A 24451-nucleotide genomic window follows, 5' to 3' on the forward strand; every position below is an offset into this window, starting at 1 on the left:
CTCTGGTCCCTGGTTTTTTTATTTTTGTTTGTTTTTTGGTGTGTGTATGTGTAATGCATGTGTTTTTATATTCATGTGTGCGTGTGCCGGTGGAAGGCAGGTGTCTTCTATTAATATCTACCTTACTTTTTTTTTTTTTTTTTCTTTGTTGTTGTTGTGGTTTGTTTTTTGGTTTTTTGTTGTTGTTGTTTTGTTTTTTTTGAGACAGGGTTACACTATATAGCCCTGGCTGTCCTGAAACTCACTCTGTAGACCAGGCTACCCTAGAATTTACAGAGATTTGCCTGTTACTGCTTTCTTATTTCTGAAATTAAAGGTATACACAACCGTGCCTGGTTCTGCCTTACTTCTTGAAGAATTGTCTCTTATTGAACTTGGTGCACATCAGTTGGTCAACTTCATGGATGTCCCATTTCCCTTGTACATGTTTATGTGCAGCTATGCTTGGCTTTTATGTGGGCGTTGAGAATCTAAACTCCTGCCCTTAAGCTTCCATGACAGGCGGTTTATTCACAGAGCGAAGCCTCCAGTCCCTGCTTTTGGTTTCTTTTAAACTGAGTCTCACATAGTTCAGGCTGCTCTCCAAGTCAATTTGTGGCTAAGGATGACCTTGAACTTCTGACCATCCTGCGTCTGCCTCCCAAGTGTTAGGATTGCGGTCATGAGCCACCACATCTAGCTTTTATCTTCTTTTCATAACTTTGTATGTGAATATCCAGTTGAGCTAGTACCTTCTATTGAACATATAATTCTTTCTTGCATTTACTTGTTGTGCCACTTTTGTTGGAAATCACTTGGCCAAAGTTGTGGGGGATTACATACCATTGATTTTTGTTCACTGGGCTCTGTTCCTGTCTTCATACCAATACCAGTTGTCTTGATTATTACAATTGTGAAATGAAATTAAAAATCAGGAAGTCTGAGCCCTCTGAGTCTTTTCATTTCAATGCTTTTTCGTATATTGAAGTACCTTGTTCTACCGTATGAATTTTAAGGTCAGCTTTTCCACTCCTGGAGGTAGGGAAGCCATTGGAATTTTGATCAGGGTTGTATAGAATCTGAAATTTAATCCCCAAATATTTTATTCACTTATTCACTTATTCATTTTCATGCTTTTATAACTGTAACTGATCTCTTAATTTCCTTTTAAGATGATTTGTTTGTAGTATAGAGCAGTGTTCCTGTTTAGTTTTAATTGTGATGAAAGTTTTACAGTTCAGTAATATGTATTCATAGTAATATGAAAACACTACTACCATCTGTTTTCATTAGCCAAATAGAAGCCTGGAACTAAGTAAGCAGTACCTCACAAAGTTTCCCTACTCCATCCTGGTACTTAGTAGCTTTAAGCCTCTTTCCTTTTTTGTGCTGTTTACCTATTGTTTGTGTTGCCGGAATAGTCCAAGACTTTGTCCTTTTGTATCTGCCTTCTTCCATTTCTATGGTTTCAGGGTTCATCCATGTTGTACATATGAAAACTTCATTCTTGTAGTGTTCCATTGTGTGTATATATATGTATGATGTATGCCTCACATTTTCCAATCTATTCATCTGCTGATGGAAACTTGTTTACATCTTTAAGCCATTATGAATGCTGCTTTATACACAAGGATCCAAGTACTTGTTCTCAGTACTTGGGAACTGAGTATACCTAGTAGCAGAACTCCTGGCTCATATGGTAAGTACATGTTTAACACCTTGAGGCTTACTGGACTTTGTGGTTTGATCTTATTTTCTGCACCTTTCCTAACTTTATTAGTTCTAGTAGATTGGTTGTTTTTTTTTTGTTTTTTTTTTTGAGGGGGGGTATAATCTTTAGAATCTCCATCTTTGGAAATGGAAACTTTTCCTTTTTCCTGTCCATGTTAGACATTCTTTACTTCTTTGTGTAGCATAATTGATGTAGCTGTGACTTGACTGTTGTCAAAGTGACCAAAATAGGTCTCATTTTGTTCCTGCTGCTTAAAGGAAGGCTTTCAGTTACCATTTCCTTTCCAGTACATGATGTTAGCTATGGTGTTCAAAAACATCCTTAAGTAGGAATGGCGGTAAATACTTGTAGTCCAATTTACTTGAGGGCCAGCTACTCTGTAGGCTAATCTTTTTGAGTTTCAGACCAAACTGAGCAACATAGCAAGCTTCTTCTTTAAAAAAAGGAAGGAAAGAAAACAAAGCAAAGCAAGAAAGGGGGAAAGAAGCCTTTTATCAGGCTGAAGAAATTGTGTTCCGTTTCTCTTTGTGAGCTCTAGTGGGGGGTACAGGAGGTGGAAGCAAGGTGCCTTTTTATCACAAGCAGCTCTTTCGACAAGCCTCTTCTTGCTTCTCTAAGCTTTTTGAATAGTTGTAGGATTGTGGGAAAGTTGATTTCTCCCCCCCCCTCTTTCTTTCTTACATTCTTTTTTCTTTTTGAGGTATAGGGTCTTACTGTGTATCCCTGGCTGGCCACAAACCCAGAGATCCATCTGACGATCTTTCCCCCTTGAGTGTTGGGATTAAAGGAATACTTTGAGTTCTTAATACATTAATCATAATTTTGGTTTTGTTTGATATAGTGTCTTACTATGTTCCTTTGGTTGGCTTTAAACTAGAGGTCCTCCTACATCACCCTCTGAGTCCTGAGATTGCAGGCAAGAACCATAATGCCTTGTTTATTCATAGGTATTTTAAATTCTTTCTTTCTTTATTTTTTTATTACGTATTTTCCTCAATTACATTTCCAATGCTATCCCAAAAGTCCCCCATACCCTCCCCCCCCCACTCCCCTACCCACCCATTTCCACTTTTTGGCCCTGGCGTTCCCCTGTACTGGGGCATATAAAGTTTGCGTGTCCAATGGGCCTCTCTTCCCAGTGATGGCCCAAGTCTGTGCCATATCTTTATCTGGTTCTGATACTTCTTTTGTCAAGTTAGATGGTTTTCTTGCCCTTTTGCATGCCTTGTGTGTGTGCACACTGGGTATGATATGGGGAGATACTAACTGAAAAAGTAGGCCTTTAGTAAGGGATTTTTTTTTTTTATGTTCCTCGGCCAGGAACCGAACCATTAAACTTTTTTTTATTCATTCATTCAGTTTGTATGCATTCATGCAAGTGTGTGGCTGCACATATGTGGTTTGGGGACGATTTGCAGAGATTAGTTCCTCGCTGCCACAATGTGAGTTCTTGGAATTTAACTTAGGTTCTCAGCATTGGCAAGCAAATACCGTTACATGCTAAACTATGTCACCTCACTGGCCCATTTCTAATGTTAGGAGTGACTGCCCTCAGTGTCATCTAATGCAGTGGTTCGCAACCTTTTTAATGCTGTGACTCTTTAATACAGTTCCTTATGTTGTGGTGACCACCCCCCAGCATAAGATTATTTTATTGCTATTTCATAACTAACTGTGTCATTCTTATGAACTGTAATGTAAACATGTAATATGCAACCCCCAAAGGGATCAAGATACACAGGTTGAGAACTACTGCTTTATGTCTTTGTTTGTTTGTTTTCTACTTTTTGGTCCTTTCCTTTCCCTGAGACTGTCTTGCCAGCATCACTTTTCGGTGGTGATCTGTACTGGAACCCTGTTGAAATGGTGGGAAAGAGTGAGATGGGGAAGTGTTTGTCACCTATGGCTTCAGCTGGGCACCAGTCCTTGGCTATGTCCTTCCCAAACATTTTTAGTGCTGCTGTGTCTCTCTCCTCCTTTTGCTAAGTAAAACAGGAATAACAACTTGGACTGGAGCTAATTAATTCCCCTTCTTCCAAAATATATAAGCTTCTGATACATTTTGTTTGAGAGTGTTATGTTAGCCTTTGTTATTGAAGAACATTCTAAACTTATTTGCACTGGGCCAGATGGTACAGACTTGTAATCCTAGCTATTTGGGAGGCTGAGGCAGGAGATTCCAGGTGTAAGGTGGGCCTGGTTTACAAAAATGAGTTTATTTGAAAATTATACTTTGCATTTCAAAAGTACTTACATTCTCCATCCCTGAAGGTTTTTTATTGTTTGTTTTTGTTTCTGTTGTTGTTTAATTTGAGACAGGGTCTCTGTGTAGCTCTGGGTGTCCTTGAACTCCCCCTGACCGTCTGGCCTCAACATTGCATCTATGTCTCAAATGCTGGCATTAAAGGCAAGCTCCACCATGCCTAGCAAGGAAGAGATTCTTATTGGCTCTTACGTCCTGGGGATATTTCAGAATGGTTACTTTTCCTCTCCTACAAAGGGGAGGAGATTTCAGAATCCCGGAGAGTAGGAGGGTCTCTTCTCCTTGGAGCGCTCATTCCACAAGCTGGTCTCACTTAGCACGTGGCAGATTTATTTTCATTACTAATATTTTTACTCTTGTGCCTTCTGCCTCAGGTAAGTGTCTTGGGTGTGATTTCATGCATTTGTCCATGTAGAGATAGCAGACTCTCTTGCCCTGTGTCCTCGCTGACTTGAGAGTTGTTAGGGTCTCTCTTGCTGTAATGACAGGAATGATGATGTCTAAGCTCCGCATGTGTTGGAGCTGAAACTGGAAGTCCTACGTTTATAGTTTAAAATTAGAAAGATCTTGTCCAGTTTAAAAATAATGTTCTGCAAGAGGGTTTTAAACTTTCCTGTGAACCATTTGCTTAACAAAGATGACTCATTCTCAGTTATTTCCATCCTTTTGAATCTTAGATCTCTATTTTCATATGGTTAGTAAGAACTTTTTCAGAAGAAAAAAAATTTTGAAAAGCTTAAGAACTTCATCTAGTTCTTGAAAATTGCTAAGAACTGTATCCTGAATTAACTAAAAATATTATGACTCTTGCTCTGCCAGCATTGTTTTTTGACTTGTCAGCTACCTATTATAGACTTTGCTAAAGTAGTTCTGGGCGTTTGTCTTTACTATTTCACCCTATTTGTGTTTGCAAAACTATCTCTTCCTAAGGCACTTTCAAATTCTAGAGATGAAGCTCTTCGGAACGTGAAAAAATGAATGAGAATAAACATGGAAGTCTTATACTGCCATTGACCTGTACTCAATTAGCCTTGAGGAAGGAGCTAATTATAAACTCTAGATCTTGGTGACTTTTGTTTAATAGGACTACTTTTATAATCTGTGCGACAGAGGACAGTTCATCTAAAATGTGTTATTTATCTAGCTGAGAAAGTACACTGTACTTTGAAGCCTTGTAAGTTGATAACTTGCTAAAAAATTTAATTTGGGGAAGCTTCTGTTCTTACCCTTGGATAAGAGTTGCAAACGATCTCAGGTGATTGACACATTGTAAATTTTGTTAACCTTCCCCTTTTTCTAGGGTTCATTTTAAATTGTGTTTTTCTCACAGAAAGTACCGTGAGGAATGGCCATTAAAATGAAGAAACAAAATAGTATTTAGATATTTCAAATTGATTATTAATTGGCAAACACTTAATGTGTTTGTGTTAAGAAATACTATTTTTTCTGTTTTATTATACCCAATTATTTCCAATGACTATTTTTATGAAAATGTTTTTGAAGAAGGCAAATTCAAATATTAAGTATGATGAATATGATTTTAACTCAGTAGATGAAAATTACTTTATAAATGATTTGCTGCATTGAAAATATTTAAGTAAAAATATTAGTTGTTTGTTATGTAAAAATTATCAGTGGTCCACTCATGGCGAAACACACTTGTCTTGCTCTGAATTAGAGGCAGAAAGCCCTTCATTCTGCTTTTGCTTTGAGGACTTTGTCTCAAAAAATAGAGGCTCTTGGAAGGAAATGGATGAAGACTAGCAGGTGTTCAGAGCTGTTTGGCTCACATTTTGCATCATAGGCGCTTCCACCCACACTCAGTAGGCTAGAGGATGGTAGCCATGCTCCTCCTGAAAATGTTTTCATCTTAAGCCCTTTGTGTATCCTAATTATCTCCTCCTAACTGCTGGGCCATCTCTCCAGGTCTCCATCACTCTTGATAGCCTCTTCACATTTAGTTTCCATCAAAACTCGCTTGCTATCCATTAGCACAGACTTCCCATCCTCTTGCTGATCTATTTGTCCCTGCTCTAATCCTGTGCTGTCAGCCCTCTCACTCACCCTGCAAAACCTCAGATAACCATTTGTAATGTCTTCCAATGCCTCAGTCTTGTCCTAGTTTCACAATCTTTGTTTCTGCACCCAGGCCTTCTCCTCCTACTAAGTGTTGTCTGTCATAGCTCTCTCTCCTGTGACCTTCACCTTTAACACTGCCCACTGTGTCAACCTTTACACTTCCTGCCTTTTAGTGCTTTGAATACAGAGAGTTCTTTACCTTTAATTTGTTTGCTCTTTCTCTCTCATCAAGCAATAATTTTCTTGCTTCTTGTGTGGCTATCTTTAATCAGTCTGGCTGGGGTTTTCTTACCTTATTCTCTGTCAGTGCCTCCTGGTTGTTATCTTCTCAGCATCTACTTACATGTGTAATTATGTATATTTACTTGTTCACTGAGCCTTCCTTTAATTATAACACATGCACACACACACACACACACACACACACACACACATTTTTGAAATTAAGATTTAGGACGTGTCTTATACTGGATTTCTTGATTCCTCTCAGAATTGAAAAAAAATTTATCTGTTAATCAATTATATTGTAGATTTAATAAAATGCTGTAGTTTTTAAAGACAAGATCTCACTATGTAGCTCAGGATAACTCAATAGGTAGCCCTGACTGGCCTAGAACTCTCGGTGATACTTCTCCCTAGGCCTTCTAAGGGCTTGAGGTTACTGGCTTGTACCAGCAAAACACCATATTTGAAATGATCTATTTTTTCCAGTTGATTTTGAGTTTCACCAGTATATTCTATTTTACTCACCAGTAAGAGCCCATGCCTATTATAGTACATTTCACCTAGTAGACACTGAATAAATAATGGATGAATGAATATCGCTGTCTTTTGGGGAACTGTTGGCCCAACCGCTGCAGCTGCATCAATCAGTGTATGAGTATGAATTGTTAATATGCCAAACAAACAGTTGACTCATTATTTTTGGCGATTGTTTTATACTGAGAAAGAGACCTTTAAATTTATCTGTTCTCCCATTTATGTAACTTGTTTCAGTATAGGTACACATATGTAGGAGCACTTACCATTTATGAAAATGAATTCACATAAGCTTTCACCTGGTGTCAGCAATTTTCTTTTATTAGGGGGAATAGGGAAGGAACTAAACAGCAGCAGGCTTTTAAACTTTAGGCAGGTGAGCCTCTTGAACTTACTGTCTTATTTCACTTCATCCTCTAAGGTGTGCACTCACTTGGTGTGCCCACCTTTTAAGTGCAAGAACAGCAAACAGGCAACATGAGTGATTGGAGTGCCTTACACCAGCTCCTAGAAAAGGTTCAACCCTACTCCACAGCTGGAGGAAAGGTATGGATCAAGGTTCTTTTCATTTTCCGCATCCTGCTCCTGGGCACTGCTATCGAGTCGGCTTGGAGTGACGAGCAGTTTGAGTTCCATTGCGACACTCAGCAGCCTGGTTGTGAAAATGTCTGCTATGACCATGCCTTCCCAATCTCTCACATGCGCCTCTGGGTCCTCCAGGTCATTTTTGTATCTGTGCCTACTCTCTTATACCTGGCACATGTGTACTATGTGGTTCGACAGAATAAGAAGTTGAACAAGCAAGAGGAAGAACTGGAAGGTGCTCATTTTAATGGGGCCAGCGTGGAAAGGCACTTGGAGACAATTGCAGGAGAGCAGTTCAAGTGTGGCGGTGAAGAACAGAGTAAGGTGAAAATGAGAGGCAGATTGCTGCTAACCTACATGGCCAGCATCTTCTTCAAGTCTGTCTTCGAGGTGGCCTTCCTCCTGATCCAGTGGTACATTTATGGATTTACTCTGAGTGCCCTTTACATCTGTGAGCAGTCTCCTTGCCCACATCGGGTAGACTGCTTCCTCTCTCGCCCCACAGAGAAAACCATCTTCATCCTCTTCATGTTTGTGGTGTCAGTGGTGTCTTTTGTCTTGGATATCATTGAGCTGTTCTATGTCTTATTTAAGGCTATTAAGAATCGTATGAGAAAAGAGGAGGATGAGGTTTACTGTGATGAGCTACAATGCCCTTCCCATGTCTCTTCGTCAACTCTTCTCTCCACCATGGATTCTAGTGATCAGGTGGTTCCAGTGGAACTTTCTTCAGTCTGTATTTAAAGTGAACAGAACCATGTCAGTTACAATGCATGGTCAAGAGGGGGAGGGCAGGCAGGAAGTATTCTTTCTGGCTTGTACTCAGCATTTTCCCCCCATTGTGATGATAAACAGAATTCTCAGAGGGTTTTAGGTAGAAAAGCAAAGCAAAGCTAGTGGACATTAACATTGTAGAGCTATCTAACAGTAGCCGTGACCCTACTTGAACAGCAGCTTCATAACCTAGACATTGTGACTTGTGCTTGAAAGCATTGTGAAAGCAAATTATCTTTTCCCCTAAAATATATCTTCCAATTTATTGAATAATACATAATAGTTTTGTTAATTGCGATGAGTTTTATTTTTCTCTTATATACGTTAGCAGTAATCCTATTGCTATGTATTTTTTGTAATCCTCTTGCTATGTAGACCATGTGTTTTCCTTCTCCAAGGTAGACGTATATTTAACTAAATGAATTGTACTGAAAACAGCACTCGGGAACACTATACACTTAAAGGAGTGCTTAGAGGTAAACTACGAAATGTGCCTACAGGAACTTGGCAGTAATAGGCATTCTTGGCTTTGTTCTATGTAATGCATATTAATTCAGATCTTACATTCTGCAGTGAGTTTTACAGTCTTATGGGATGACTGGCATTTTTCATGTTCATAATTAAGATTTTATTTGGAGAGCAGAAGAAGGTGAAGGGGGTTGCCTAATTCCTGTGTAATTGACAAAACATGTACAAGAAAAGGTACCCATTTCTTCTAATGCCTTTTAAAATATTCCACAGGTGATTGAAAGTGCTGAGCTGCAGACTTTTCACTCTTGCATGACAGCTCCACATACCATTTTATACAAGAAATAGTCATTTGTTTACCATGTGATGTTAAGCTACTGTTATGTTCAGCTTCATTTCATGCAATGCAGGCTTAATATATCTTGTTCTAGACAATTCTTTATTCAATAAAGCCTTTTGAGAGTGGTCCATATGTATTTCTTCTCCGAGATCCTCTGAGTGATCTTTGGAACTCTTCATTGGGACATCTTAATTTAAGTAAACTAAGGTGGGTGTGGTGGTTTGTGGAGGCCAAGGCAATTGCAGAGTGTCCTAGGCTCTAGGCTAGCTCGGCCTGCAGTGTGAGACACATCCCCATCTCCTGCCCACAAAACACAATGCACTGTAATCACAGGTTTTGGACTTCGGGTTGAATGACTGACACTGTTCCAGGAACAGCATCCTTCATTTCATGTAACAGAATCCATGACTTTCAGATATGCAAGAAGAATGTACTTAGGTTTTTTCCCTTCCCTTTTAAGGGATGCACTCTTCATCATTAAGTATCTTCCCACTCCAGGGAACTCAGGGGAATGGAGAACACAGGAACAAATCATCAAAGCTGCAGTTTATAACATCTTGTTCTGACAGTTGGTACAGTCTCATTTGGAAAACCCAGTCTCTTAGTTAAATGATGAGTTCTATTTTTTCTTTTAGAATTACATTGTGAAGATTAATCAGTTATTTAGTAATGGGGCACTTGTACCTTTTGGACACTGCAAAAGTTCTAAAGCGTTTGAATCGGGGCACTCCCTAGTCCTGTTTCATAGTCATTTTCACGTGTAGCTTGCTTGTTTTAGTTACACATTTACCCTGAGATAATTACACATTGGAACATAATAGTAAGGAATAATAGACTCTGCAATCCCTCACCACGTTTCAAGAGTAACCTTTTTTGAGATAGGGTCTCTCTATGTAGCCCTATTTGGTTTGGAACTTGCCTTAAGGAATTTACTATGTAGATAAAGCTGGCTTTGAATTCAGAGAGATTCACTGGACTTTGCCCCTGTAGTGTAAGGATTAAAAGTGTGTACAACCATACCTGGCCAAATACATGGTTTTTTTGTTTGTTTGTCTTTGGGTTTTTTTGGTTTTGCATTTATTTATTTATTTATTTTTACTTATTCACTTTACATCCCACTCACAGCCCCCACGTTCCTCCCTCCCTCCCCAACCCCTTCTCCTCTGGGTGGGTGGAGGGCCCCTTGGGTATCCCCCACACTCTGGCACTTTAAGACTTTGTGAGGCTAGGTGCTTTCTCTCCCACTGAGGCCAGACAAGGCAGCCCAACTACAAGAACACATCTCACATATAGGCAACAGTTTTTGGGATAGTTCCTGCTCCAGTTGTTCAGGACCCACATGAAGGCCAAGCTGCACATGTTCTACATCTGAGTGGGGAGGCCGAGGACCAGCCCATGTGTGTTCTTTGGTTGGTGCGTTCAGACTCTGAGAGCCCCAAGGGTCCAGGTTAGTTGACTCTGTTGGTCTTTCTGTGGAAACCCAGAAGGAAGTCATAGAACCAAGTATTATATATCCCAATCTGGTCTTGAAGCTGCGGTGCTTTACTGTGAAACCGAAGATGACCTCCAACTTCTGATCCTCCTATGTGCTGGGATTACAAGTGTATGCCTCCATGCCTGCCTTATACTATGCTGGGAATTTGATCCATAGCTTTTACAGATTCGACAAACCACTGAGCTACACCCCCAACTTTTTTTTTTTTTAAGATTTATTTATTTATTATTATATGTAAGTACACTGTAGCTGTCTTCAGACACTCCAGAAGAGGGCGTCAGATCTCATTACGGATGGTTATGAGCCACCATGTGGTTGCTGGGATTTGAACTCTGGACCTTCAGAAGAGCAGTCGGGTGCTCTTACCCACTGAGCCATCTCACCAGCCCCACACCCCCAACTTTTACTGTTTGTTTTATTGTTTTTTTTTTTTTTTAATAGGATCTCTTGTAACCCATGCTGGTCTTGAACTCAATATGTAGCCAAGGTGATTGTCTTCCTGTTTCTACCTACTATTTATTAGAATTAGAAGTGCGCACCATCATGACCTTCAGATTTCATCAATTTTATATGCACTCATTGCATTTAGTTATGTATAGCTTTATAATTTGTGTACAGTTGTGTGCCCACTACAGTCTAAATACACAGCAGTTTTAGCAATATTATCTTTTTTAGTTGTGTCCTTTCCTTCTTTCTAACCCTCGGTAACTCCTAATCTTTACTTCACGTGTATAATTCTTTCATTTCAAGAATGCTATTTAAACAAAATATATAGGCTATAATGCCTTTTATGATGGTTCTTTTGGCATTTGTTGTTGTTTGCGTATAATATGTGTAGCATTCCATGGTATGCCTGCCTGTGGAAGCCAGAGGTTGAAACCAGCTGGGGAATTTGAGTGGAATGAGGGTATCCTTTCTGGACCACAGATAGAAGTCTCTCTCTCTCTCTCTCTCTCTCTCTCTCTCTCTCTCTCTCTGTGTGTGTGTGTGTGTGTGTTATAGTGTAGATTCCCTAATAAAGTCTGTAAGTAGCACTTTAAAAATTATTTTTGAAAGAGGATCTTGCTGTACATCTGTCTGAAAGAGTTCTTAGTTTTGTGAAGTTTCCAGACCTATGATATAAGTGCACCATGTTTGTGACTCTAATGAACAACTTTTGTTTCCTTCTTTTTGGGTTTTGTGTTGTTCTGGTGATTGAATTGAGGGCCTCATGGACAGTTAATTGATTGCTTGTGACTGAGTCTTGCTGGTGTGGGGACATACTTTTTTGGCTACTTTATTGGGCTTTTACATATGCTACCTTTCCCCATCCCAATCCCTTCCAATCCCCAACACTAGGTAGGCATGAAAGAAGGTTAGAGGGGAGAGGGGGCTCCAGTCTTGTTAGACTACCTCCTGCTGATTGGGGTGTCAAGTTCCTTGGGATAAGTCCTATCTTAGTCATCAGGATATCTCCAACAGGCAATCCAGCAACCAGCAATCTAGAAATAGCAGAAGCAGCAAAAGCAACAGCAGGAAGCAGCAGCAGCAGGAGCAGCAGCAGGGGCAGCAGCTGCATCCACAGGCCCACTTGAGGCTCTCACGTTTGTTCCATGTTAAGAGTTCCCAAAATTCCAAATGTAAACCATCTGCAGCTGGCAGAAATCATTCCCCTACTAGAGCATGGGACAAATCATAGCAGCTCTGGGAAATCTGAAGCAGCCCCAATCCCATACCTGGGATTAAAACAAAAACATAACTGGATTTTAAAAGAAACCAAAATTCTCACTACACTTGTGTCCAGAACTGATAATTAAACTTTCAATCTCCTTTCTCACTTTTCCAAGTGCTAGGATTCCAAGTGCACTGCCAAGTACAGCTTACAATTCTGTATTTTGAAAATAAAACTAACTTTACATCCCCTGACTTGTGATCCTATTGAAACTCTTTCCATTCTTATTGCCTGTCAAGCCGTGTGACCCATGCTAAGAGGCCTTGTGCTTAGTGCCTTGTAGTTATCTTGGTTCTCATGTTTTACTTGGGTTATCCTTAAGCCTTTTGCTGTCTAACAGGCAGAACATACCTGGCTGGCTTCAGCTCCCCAGGCCATGTGCTTTGTGATCAGATGGAAAAAAAATCTCTGCAAGAAACCCCCAGTCAGAAGTCCTGGAGCCCTGCATGCCATGCAAGTATAGCATGCAAGTATCATAGCCCCGTGGCCTGCCCAGTCCTAGTGGTGACTCTGTGGTTTGTTGGACAAGGATATTCCGTTCCACTGCTGTCCTAAGGCTTAACTTAGAAATAGCAGTAAGAACTGGCATTCTTCCTAAGGGGAAGAAGAGCCAGGCCTTAGAATTAGACCTAGGTCCTCTGAACTTACTTGGGAAAATACTTAAGATGTTTAGGAATACCTACAAGCAGAACGTTTTCTTTAACTTAGATCAACACTGAACTTTTCTTTTGTCTTTTCATTTAATCCTAATAACTATCCCAGGAATATGAGCTCTTCTTAGGCCCAGTTTTCCTAACAAGGAGGCTGAGATACCAAGAAGTAAGTAATGCCCTTCAGGCCACTCACTTGGGTAGTATGTGCTGGAGGCAAAGTTTAAATCTCTGCAGTCTGGCTCTCAAGCTGATGATCTCATCCTTCTTAGATAGCATCCTTTTGGAAGTGTGATGGCCTTTGAGTTTTATGTCACCATCTTCAGTTGCTTGGCATCAGGAGAGGCAGATATGTCTGAAAGAAGATGCCACACAATTGAATATTACTAAAGAAGGTTTCCAATGAGAAAGCTGGGTTTGTTTCCCCCTAACTGCCTAGGAAGCCATATAGGTAGACTTGGTAGCATTGTTATGAGAAAGGACCCAGGACATAACTTACATTTTTTTTTTACTGTTTGGAATATAGCCCTCTATATGGAGAGTTTTCTTTTTTGACTTATTTTTGTAAATAGGAGACAAAATCTTCTTAGTAAACTGATTTAGTGCTTCATAGAAATTTTAACAGTTTCTGACAATGTGTATTTGTTCTGCATCATTTTCTTTCTACTTTCTGATCGATCCTGCTGTAGCTTTAGTTTTGTTTAAATACAGCTGGTAGAATAGCTAGACGGACAAAATTCAAAGCCAGTATGTCAATATTATTCATAGATTTAGATTTTAGCTCAAGGACTTCTGTAAAGCAGTTAGAAGTCATCCATGTTCCTCTGTTAGAAAAGACCCATGCTTCCCTTTACCTTGCCTTTTCAGCAAAAAATACTTCCCACCCCCCACTTTTTGTAATGTAAACTCAAGTCCCATTTATATACATATTCCATGGACTTGGTCCAATGTCTTAAATGTTTGTTCTATGCCACATAAATACAGAGAATTAGATATAAAATTTCTGCTGTTAAGAAATAATATAATTTCTCCTATAATCATCTGTTACTTTACATTTTTCCAAAATTTCTCATTTTTCTCTTAAATTTCTTGAAGCACTTAGCCAACCATGATGTTTGTAAAGCAGATATTTTCAGATTTATACGGCTTCATTTTTCATGCAATTTGAATATAATTTATTGATGTAAGGAGAGTCTTTGTCCTAGTTAGAGACAAACCACAAGGATAAACTTTAAAACTTCAGATTAATTTGTTAAGCAGCCATTTGGCTGTGGATTTAGGACAAATGGCATGAAAGGCATGCCCAGCATCTATAGAAAGCTTACTAGATAGAATGAAAGGGCTCACAGCAATATAGTAATGGAGTTTGCCCTGTGTCCTTCAGTTCAGTCTGTCAGAGAGTGAACAAAAAGAAGTCACTGTTTTTGAAGCTTAGATAGTTGATCCTTTTAACAAAAATGTATTTCAAGTCTTTATTTTTGGTAGTGTTTTTAGTTACAATTAATTTTTTTGTATTAATTAATTAATTAATTAATTAATGTATTTATTCATTATATGTGAGTACACTATAGTGGTCTCAGACACCCCAGAAGAGGGCATCAGATCTCATTACAGATGGTTGTAAGCCACCATGTGGTTGCTGGGAATTGAACTCAGGCCCTTCGACGAAAGAGCAGTCAGTGCTCTTAACCACTAAGCCATCTCTCCACCCCCTACAACTAAATCTTATCCCATTCCCTTGTCCAGGATGTCCTCTGTCTCATTGCTTCATGATTACTGAAAATTTCATCAGGGTTACTTAAAATGTGTGGACTGGTTAGTCAGTCACAGTGGCTCACACCTACATTCCCAGCACTTGAGAGGCTGAGGCTGGATGCAATCATGCCACAAAGCAGAGGCCATTATGAACTACACAGTGGGGCCTTGCTTCAAAAAAAACCAAAACATCAATGAAACTGGCATGTCCATCTGGTCTAGCTCATCCTTTTGGAGGGCCTTTCTGCTAGGTATTGCAGTACAGAGTCAAGATAGGGCCACGGTTCTTACCACTGTTAGTTGTTATCTTGCTTGGGAAGTGAGGCAGTCATATGGATGCTCTTTGTCAGAGGTACAGATAGAATGCTAGGGACCCTAGGGACTGTAAAAAGAGGAGTCACAGAACAAGCCGGAAGGCCCTGTAAATGCTTCTCAAAGGAGGGGACTGAAGGGCAAAGAGAAATGAGAAATGAACTTGCTGGCTTAGTATCATTTAAGTAAAGCTAAAATGTGGTACTTCTTTGAAATTTCCTATCAGCACAGATACCCTGGAGTTGTCTCACCTTGTTTTCCCATAAGCTGTTAACATCACCTTATTGTATTGTATTGTATTGTATTGTATTAGGGATCAAATTCTAGACAAGCATTCTACTACTGAGCCACATGCCCACACCTATTCTTGCTTTGTTTCTTGCTCTTCCTTCCAGAATGTAACCTCCATGAGAAAAGAGCCCCCTTTGCAATGTTGGTTCCTATCACACAGTAGAAGCTTGAAAAAATTGTCAGTGAAATGAATGAATGAAGAATGAATGCAAAGTATGCACAGTTGAGAAACTGCAAGTAATTAGATGTGGCAGAAAAGGCACTTTTCTTTAAAAGATAAAAAATCCTGATCTCATGGAGGCCTTTGATAATGGTATTTGAACAGGATTTCTAACATTATTACCCACTAATATTGTTTTCTATATAAGGTCCACATTTTATATCCAAATATAAATGAAATTGTATGGTGCTTTCTATGCCTCTCTTATTTTACTTAGCACAATGACTTGTAATTCCTTCAATGTTGTCCCAAATGGCAAGATTTCTTCTCTTTATGGCTACATAGTATTTCATTATGTATATGTACATATTTTTTGTCTATCCATCCTTTGATGTACATTTACCTTCACTATTGTGAATAGTGTTACATTACATCTGAGAATGCAGATGTCTATATTCCATATTGATTTCATTTCTTTCCCATATGTAGCTAGTAGTGAGGCTGCTAGACAGTGTGGAAGATATGTTTTTAAGATTTTTTTTTGAGGAATCTTCATTCAGTTTTCCATGCTACCTATACTAATATACATTTCTATCAACATTGTATATGTTTTCTTTTTTCTCCAGGTTGCCTCCAGTACTTCGTGTCCTTTGTCTATTTGATGATAGGGGTTCTTATTTGAGTAAGGTGATAATTTCATTGTAGATTTTACATTTTATAAAATAATTTTATGTGTATGGATGGTTGTCTGTATGTCTTTGGATCACATCCATTCCTGGTACCTGTGGAAACCTTAAAAAAGCAATGGATTCCACTGGGACTGGAGTTTTAGACAATTGTGAGCCACCATGTGGGGGCTGAGAATCAAACCTGGATTCTCTAGAAGAGCAGTCAGTATTCTTAACCAAAGAGCCATCTTTCCAGCCCCATCAGTGTAGATTTGATTGCCGTTTCTCTGGGAAATAGTACTGTTGAGCATTTTTCATATTCATTTTTGTCTTTTGAGAGATGTTTGTCAAAGTCTATTGCCCATGTTTAAAAATTCAGTTGTTGGAGTTTGTTATTGTTTTGCTGTTGGGTTGAACTCCTAATATTCAGTGGTATTTGGTAACCAGACACAGAACTTTGATTCAAAATGTATACTATTATCTGGCTATTTCTCTGACATCATTGAACTTCTGAAGACTTTCATGTCAGTGTTGTTCCATTAGTATCACCATGTTGGGGAATTTGTCTTTCTTCTTCCTCTTTTTATCTTTAGCACTTATGCGACATGATTTACAATCATTAAGCTTCCATGTGTGGCTATGGTAAATAGTGCATCTTCCAGATTCTTCATATGATGTAGTACATATGTAAGATAAAATGATGGGGAATTGGATATGAAGACCACACACAGACTGCTGCTTTGTTTCATATTCTTTTTGTGGTAAGAGAATGCAAGGCTGAAGTTTTCTAGTTTATTTTTCCATGATGCATAATGAAGTATGAAGAGTTTTCACTAAGACACTTTGAAAGGGTATTTATGTATTTCACATTTACTTGTTTTATTTTATGTGTATGAATGTTTGGCCTGCATGTATATATGTGTACCACATGAGTGCCTAGTGCCTGAGAAGAGCAGAAGGGACTTGAGGAGATCAGAAGAGAGTGTGGGGTCTAGAACTGGAAATTAGCCACTGTGGGAGCGCTGGGAATCTAACCCCAGTCCTCTACAAGAGCAGGGGGTGCTCTTAACCACTGAACAATCTCTCAAACCCCCTGGAAAGTTTTAGGAAAAGAAAAAAACTGTTAATGTTAATTATAACTTTTGTGTGTGCACAGCTGTGGTGAAGATCAGTGGCTTTGTACTTTGATCAGACTTGGGTTACCCCATTTTGTGATCATGTGTGCTTTCTGTGTTTAAACACATCCATCTGAGCACAGGGTCATACTACCCTTAGAGAATGTACTGCATTGTTCCAGGATGACTTTCCACATTTCTCTTGCTATACTTCACAGTCTTTCTCATCTTGACAGTGTCAATGGCACTTGTACCTGAGGACTGGACCCTATACCCAGGTTGCCTGTTTCTTTTGAACTTAGGAGTTTCATTAAGCATACATAATTTTTAAAAGATGTATTATTATTGTTATTATTACTATTACTATTATTATTATTATTATATATGTAAGTACACTGTAGCTGTCTTCAGACGTACCAAAAAAGGGTGTCAGATCCCATTATGGATGGTTGTGAGCCACCATGTGGTTGCTGGGTTTTGAACTCAGGACCTTCAGAAGAGCAGTCAGTACTCTTACCCACTGAGCCATCTCTCCAGCCCATACATAAATTTTTATTTGAATATATTATATATAAGAATGGGCTTCATCATCATCAGAGATGATCCCTCCTGCAACAGATGGGGAGAAATACAGAGATCCACAGTCAGACATTAATACATAGAGTGAAAGACCTTGAAACACTCAGGCCTAAATGTGATTTCCCCCTCAATTCCCTCCCTCAGGCCTCAGGAAACCCTGTGGAAAAGGAGGCAGAAAGAGTATAAGATCCAGAGGGGTGGAGGACACCAGAGGAACAAATCCCTCTAAATTAACATGATCAAAGCTCATATGAACTCAGATACTGAGGCACATATATGCACAGGCCTGCACAGGTCTGCACCAGGTCCTCTGCATATATCACATGGCTTCCAGTTTAGTGTCTTTGTGGGATTCCTGTGAATGAGTACGTCTCTGATTCTTGTGCCTTCTCTTGGGTTCATCTCCTTCTGTTGGTTTGTTCTGTCCTACTTCAATGTGATAATCTTTGTTTTATCCTATTTTATTTTATTATGTTTTATCTCCTAAGAGTATATTTCATTTCTAATGAGAGACAGAAAGATCTGGGTGGGAGGGTGAGGAACTGAGAGGAGTAGAGGGAGGGGAAGCCACAATCAGGATACATTATGATAGAAAAAAATCTATTTTCAATATAAAGGGTGGGAGGAATGAGCTTTGTAATGACATTTTCATATGTGTATAGATTGTTATCATTCACCTTCCCATTATCCTTTCTTGTTCACCTTCAATTCCCAGTTGATATCCTTCACAGCTCATCTTCTCTCTGTTTTCCTTTTCTTTTTGACCCATTGTTCTTAGGGTTTCTTATAAGATTCCAGGTAAAGGGCTATGTATAAGAACATTAACTCTCTACCAGTGATTGTGCCACCTAAGAATATGTCTCTCCCTCCCCCAGATACTCAAGTGGAGATGAGTCTTCTTGACACCCTGCCCCACCCCCATTCCCTACTAGCTATCATTATCTGCCTTTAGGTTCTCTTCTAAGCTCTACGTGTTTGCTTCCTGTGGCAGGATACTGGCAGGCCTAGTCTTGCACAGGTAAACACAACTGTCGTGAGATGAAGAACATTGCTGTACTCCAAAGATGGCATCTACCTCATCCCATCCCTTTCTTTAGCTTTTTAATTTCTGCCCTCTTCTTGCGACATTCCTTGAGCCTTGGAGTGAGTATTGTTGATGTCACTTATGGCTGACTCCTTTGTCAGCCTTATGATTGCTTACTTATTACTTTGACCACTTATAAGTCTTTGCAGTTACCACTGCCCATTGTAAATGGAGCTTCTCTGACCAGTGTTGATGGCAGTACTGCTATATGGGTATAAATATAATTGTTTAGAGGGTAATTTCATGGCCACAGCTTGTTTATTTTGTGAAACAACAGCAATAGCTTCCCACTTAAGGCCTGTGACCTCCCAAGCCACCCATAATTCCAAAGAATTGGAGGAAAATAATCATTGACATATTGGCCTTATTTAAGAAAGTTCAGTATTCATATTGTCATATTTTTATAGAGTATAAACCTAGACTAGTATGGTATTTCCCAAAATCCAGAATGAATAGATCACACACACCGTATACACAGGATTTATCAGGGTGTTGATGAACAATTACAAAACAGACATTAATTAATTAACTTTAGGTTTTTGTCTCTAACTTCAGCAGAAGGTGTGAATGTGTGGGTACCCCTGGATATTTTTGTTGTTAGTATTCCCTCAGAAACTGTGAGCCACTTATTCCATGCTAACTACCTTTTGTTATTGCCAGCTCTTTATACATTGTTTATTTACAAATAACTGCAAACATAAAGACATCAGTGTTATCTTCACAGTGCACAGGCAAGTTAGACAGTTTTAGTCCTTATAAAGGAATCTGTACAAAGCTACTCTCACTATTTAGCAGAGAAATAATGTTTTCTCTTTAGCTGAACCATTTTAATTTTATGATTTATTTTTTATTATTTTAAATTATGTGTATGGGTATCTATCTGTCTAGGTAAAATATATACATGAGTACAGTACATGGCCACATAGGTCAGGAGGAGCATCAAATCCCCGGGAGCAGTTTTGAATGGACCTTGGGTCCTTTGCAAGAGGAGTATGAGCTCTTATCCACTGAATCATATCTTCAGCCCCAAGGAGCATATATATATTTTTTAATCATTTGTCCACAGTTTTAAGATTACTTTGGTTGTTGTTCTAAATTTTTCAAATTTAATAGGGATAATAATTTTGAAATACCTGCTGCTGTATCTGTGGTCAGTATATGGGAATTTCTCTCCTTAAATTTGCTTTTTATCATAGCCCCAGGAGAGGGCTATGGGGAGAGAAGCAAGGATGCTACTTTCTAGGAGAATTTTCTTTGAGAATTAAAGCAGTGAAAGACTGTCATTTTGAGTGATAAAACCACATAGGAAGAAGAGGGCAAGTTAGAGTGGGTAACTATATGCTGACATTTCCAACATTCCCGCTTCAGAAAAATGGATGTGTTGAAGTTATTGCCAAAAGTGAAGGAAGCTCATTTCTCATTCCCTTCTTTGAAAGATGCTCCTTCCAAGTTTACCTCATTACCGCTGGAGCAGCAACAGCAGAAAAAAAAAAAAAAAAGTCTAGGGTGGTTAAGTGGCTAGAGGCCTCCTGCTCTTCCTTTAGCTTGTGATTAGTTCCTAAGGATAGCAAAAGAACATTTATCTTAGGTAGCTGGGTTGACAGCCAGTGGAACTATCAATGGGGACATTGTGTTGAGGCAGAGGCTGATAACAATATAGCAGTCAGTGACCAAGGGGAGTCGTAAATGAGATTACAGTCTAGATGTCTTTAGCACCAGGAAGCCAAGAGGGAACTAATCAGTTGGACCAAACTCCCATGTTCTGAGCTAAGAGAGCTCTCCAGAGTTGATTATATTTCTTGGGACTTAACAGAGGCACCAGGGGTTCAAGACCAGAGAACCCCTGCCTTACTAGAGTGAGCTTCTTTCTGCCTCACCTACTCCATATAATGCAGCCCTTGTCTTGGCAGAAGCAGGGAGAAAGATCTGAAAAATGTGCACATTTCTCTGAAAGAATCTATAAACTAGGAAAGACCAAGTCACTACCACATCATGCAAGTTCAAGGTGAAGTGAGCACTTTAAAGATCCAACTTGAATTACTTAACAGAAAATTGAAAAACTACCTTTTCTCAGTGCAACTTAGATTTAATGTGATGTAAGTTAGTGTTGCTGCCACAGCAAGATAATCTTTGCTGAGATATAGTCTGCATTTAATTTTAAATTTTGTATTCTCCCATCAGAGTTGAGTGTCCCATAAGCCTGGTGATTGTCTGATTGAGGTTGTAGATTGCCTGCATTTGGCATGCCTAATTAATGCCATCTTTATTTTTAATTATTTGATCAATCCCAGTGGAACTTTCATTTTTCTCATTACATCCTTATTGTTTTAAAATAAGGGTGCAATGAAATAGTCACACAATTTGCACAATAACTGCAGTGCAGGCAGAGACGGTTAATACCACTTAACTGAAGTACATCCTGACAGCCATCACTACTGTATAATCTCTGAAATTTTCATTTCTTTCCTGACTCCAAAGTCTGAATTTGCTATATACGAGGCCTCTTGAGGACATCTGTAGATATGTGTATAAAGGTGTGGACAGTATACAAATTGAATATTTCATTTTACACAATCTTTTACTAAAGAGCTATTTTGAAAGGTTGTTTGTTTCTCCACATCACCATCCTTTTCTCAGAAAATAAGGTCTTAAGTCACACTGACCTCAAGCTATCATCCTTCCTCCTCATCCTCCTGACTAGCTGGGATTCCAGGCTATCACACCTAGCTTGTCTCTCCCCTTTCTATTTAAAGAGATGCTCTTTGCTGTATGAGAGGAATTAGGGAAACTTGTTTGGGCATCTTATTTTTTATCTTGATAACTGGATTTCCGTTTTTGAACATTTTATTAATTACCTTCCCTGCATAGCCATAATTTAGTAAATTTGTATTAATCTCTATGAGATAAATTCGTTTTAAAAGTGGTTTTTTTAAATGATACTAGAGATTGGACCTAGAGCCTTGTGTATGCTGGGAAAGCATGAGCTGCTCTCTCTAACCTTAAATCTACTTTCCTGAGGTTTTATATATATATATATATACACACACACACAAAAGTGTAAAAGTGACCTACAATACACTATAGGTATATAGGGCTATAGGTGTGTCTCAGTGGTAGAACACTTGCCTAGCTTGTGAATGACCCCAAGTCTTATCTCTAACCCATGAAACCAACAAAAGGCATGCCTCTTTCCTTGCACACAACACAATGAGCCCATTTTCAGTGCATTGTTTCCCTATAGACATTTCTCCTTGCATCATCTTTTGACATTGTCAGCCAGTGTCTGATCTCATTGAACACTGTCACATACTAATGCTCACAGTAGCTTACTTTGTTGTGTGGGTTTGTGTTCATCTTTCAATTAGGCAGTCCAAGACTTTTGTCTTCCATTCTGATATTCTTAGCACCAAAATATCAACCTTCAGCTTTCTCAGAAACTTTGATTTTTATTGTAGAAATAAAAATAGTTCAACTTCATTCTAAGTACTCTGAGATGCCCACTGCCCTAAGAACTTAGAGAGGCCATACTATACAAGCTCCATAGCTGTTAGCCAGCTACCAAACTTATGACGGCGCAAGTGTGTGATAGCAGTAGTTAGAGGTTTATCATTTTCGCTGGACTAAAGCATATTGCACAACTTTGCCACAGACTAGAACACAGGTGACTGTGGAAGAAAACCTTTTATTTTTTAATTAATTAATTAATTAATTTTTACACTCCATATTCCATTCCCGCTCCTTCTTTTTTTCCAATTTTTATTAGATATTTTCTTCATTTACATTTCAAATGTTATCCTAAAAGTCCCCTACACCCTCCCCCCACCCTGCTCCCCAACCCACCCACTCCCACTTCTTGGCCCTGGCATTCCTCTGTACTGGGGCATATGATCTTCGAAAGACCAAGGGCTCCTCCTCCCATTGATGGCCGACTAGGCCATTTTCTGCTACATATGCAACTAGAGACACAGTTCTGTGGGGTACTGGTTAGCTCATATTGTTGATCTTCCTATAGGGTTGCAGACCCCTTCAGCTCCTTGGGTACTTTCTATAGCTCCTACATTGGGGGCCCTGTGTTCCATCCAATAGATGACTGTGAATATCCACTTCTGTATTTGCCAGGCACTGGCAGAGCCTCACAAGAGAGAGCTATATCAGGTTCCTATCAGCAAAATCTTGCTGGTGTATGCAATAGAGTCTGGGTTTGGTAGTTGTATATGGGATGGATTTCCGGGTCCCCACCCCTTCTATCCACCCTCTGACTGCTCCACATCCCACACCTCCTCCCAACCCCACCCCATCTCCATGTGGATTCCCCACCCCTGACCCCACCTGATCTCTAAACTCCCTGGAGCCTCCAGTCTCTTGAGGGTTTGGTGCACCATGTCTGAATGAACACAGACCTGGAAGTCCTCTACTGTATGTGTGCTGGGGGCCTCATATCAGCTGGTGTATGCTGCCTTTTTGGTGGTTCAGTGTTTGAGAGAGCTCGGGGGTCTGGGGCATGATGATACACACCCTTGACCCCAGTACTCTGGAGGCAGAGGTTGGCAGATCTATGTGAGTTCCAGGACAGCCATAGGATATCTACATGGCAAAACCATGTCCTTAAAAATAGTGTAAGCTGGGCAGGGGTGGCACACGCCTTTAATCCCAGCACTTGGGGAGGCAGAGGCAGGCAGATTTCTGAGTTTGAAGCCAGCCTGGTCTACAAAGTGAGTTCCAGGACAGCCAGGGTTATACAGAGAAACCCTGTCTCAAAAAACCAAAATAAAAAAAAAATAGTGTGTGTGTGTGTGTGTGTGTGTGTGTGTACGTGTATATGAGGGTGAGAAGGGCCACTTTGTGGAGTTGGTTTTCTATTTTCACCTTTTCTTGCATACTGAGGATTGAACTCCAGTCACTAGGCTTGTGTAGCAAGCGTGTTTACTCAGCCAGCTCACTGGCCCAAAAACGAACCATGTGATTGTTTCAGGGAGAGAAGCACAAGATACACACACACACACACTCACACACACATACACAAAACCTAGCACATTCAGTCATTTCACAGCCTTGTTATGAAAGCAGAGGAAAGCAACCTCAGTTTCGCAGTGCATGTGGAAGACCTTCCCGGGGTCAGGGCAGTCAAGTAGCAAGGCAGGTGTTTACTGAGGCAGGATCATTTTTTTCTGCACTTTAAGAGCTAATTTAAATTCCTGGTGAGGGCCAGGGCCAGAGATGAGGGATCTTATGTCTCTTTGAATTGTCATTTTTGTAAATATTCTAAAGGCCAGAAGAACAAATCTATTCAACTGTGTTTCCTAGGGAATACTGTGTCCTTTTTTTTTTCTTTTTCTTTTTCTTTCTTTTTTTTTTTTAAAGATGTATTTATTGTCTTAGTCAGGGTTTCTGTTGCTGCGACAAAACACATTGATCAAAAAGCAAGTTGGGGAGGAACGGGTTTATTTGGCTTACACTTCCATATTGCTGTTCATCATTGAAGAAAGTCAGGACAGGATAGGGACTCAAACAGGACAGGAATCTGGAAGCAGGAGCTGATGCAGAGGCCATGGAAGGATGCTACTTCCTCGCTTATTTTTCCTGGCTTGCTCAGCCTGCTTTCTTATAGAACCCAGGACCAGCAGCCCAGGTATGGCACTGCCTACCATGGAC

At 39.6% G+C, this 24451-nt stretch overlaps 2 protein-coding genes across 3 annotated transcripts in view; both read left to right on the forward strand.

Moving 5' to 3' along the window:
• The window catches only part of Cdkl5 (cyclin dependent kinase like 5), a 193453-nt gene that overhangs the window by 88949 nt on the left and 80053 nt on the right, over nucleotides 1-24451 (forward strand). The window lies entirely within an intron of this gene.
• LOC110286931 (gap junction alpha-6 protein) lies at nucleotides 7227-8475 on the forward strand. Its single transcript, XM_021153602.3, has one exon. The coding sequence runs from the start codon at nucleotides 7290-7292 to the stop codon at nucleotides 8139-8141; it is 852 nt and encodes a 283-aa protein (XP_021009261.1). The 5' UTR covers nucleotides 7227-7289; the 3' UTR covers nucleotides 8142-8475.

Source organism: Mus caroli, unplaced genomic scaffold (genome assembly GCF_978045245.1).
Source record: "Mus caroli unplaced genomic scaffold, Mus_caroli_1 scaffold_5, whole genome shotgun sequence".
In the NCBI taxonomy this organism is placed as follows: domain Eukaryota; kingdom Metazoa; phylum Chordata; class Mammalia; order Rodentia; family Muridae; genus Mus; species Mus caroli.

Coding starts and splice junctions, on each gene's coding strand:
- LOC110286931 (XM_021153602.3), top strand. CDS start 7,290: ATGAGTGATTGGAGTGCCTTACACCAGCTCCTAGAAAAGGTTCAACCC.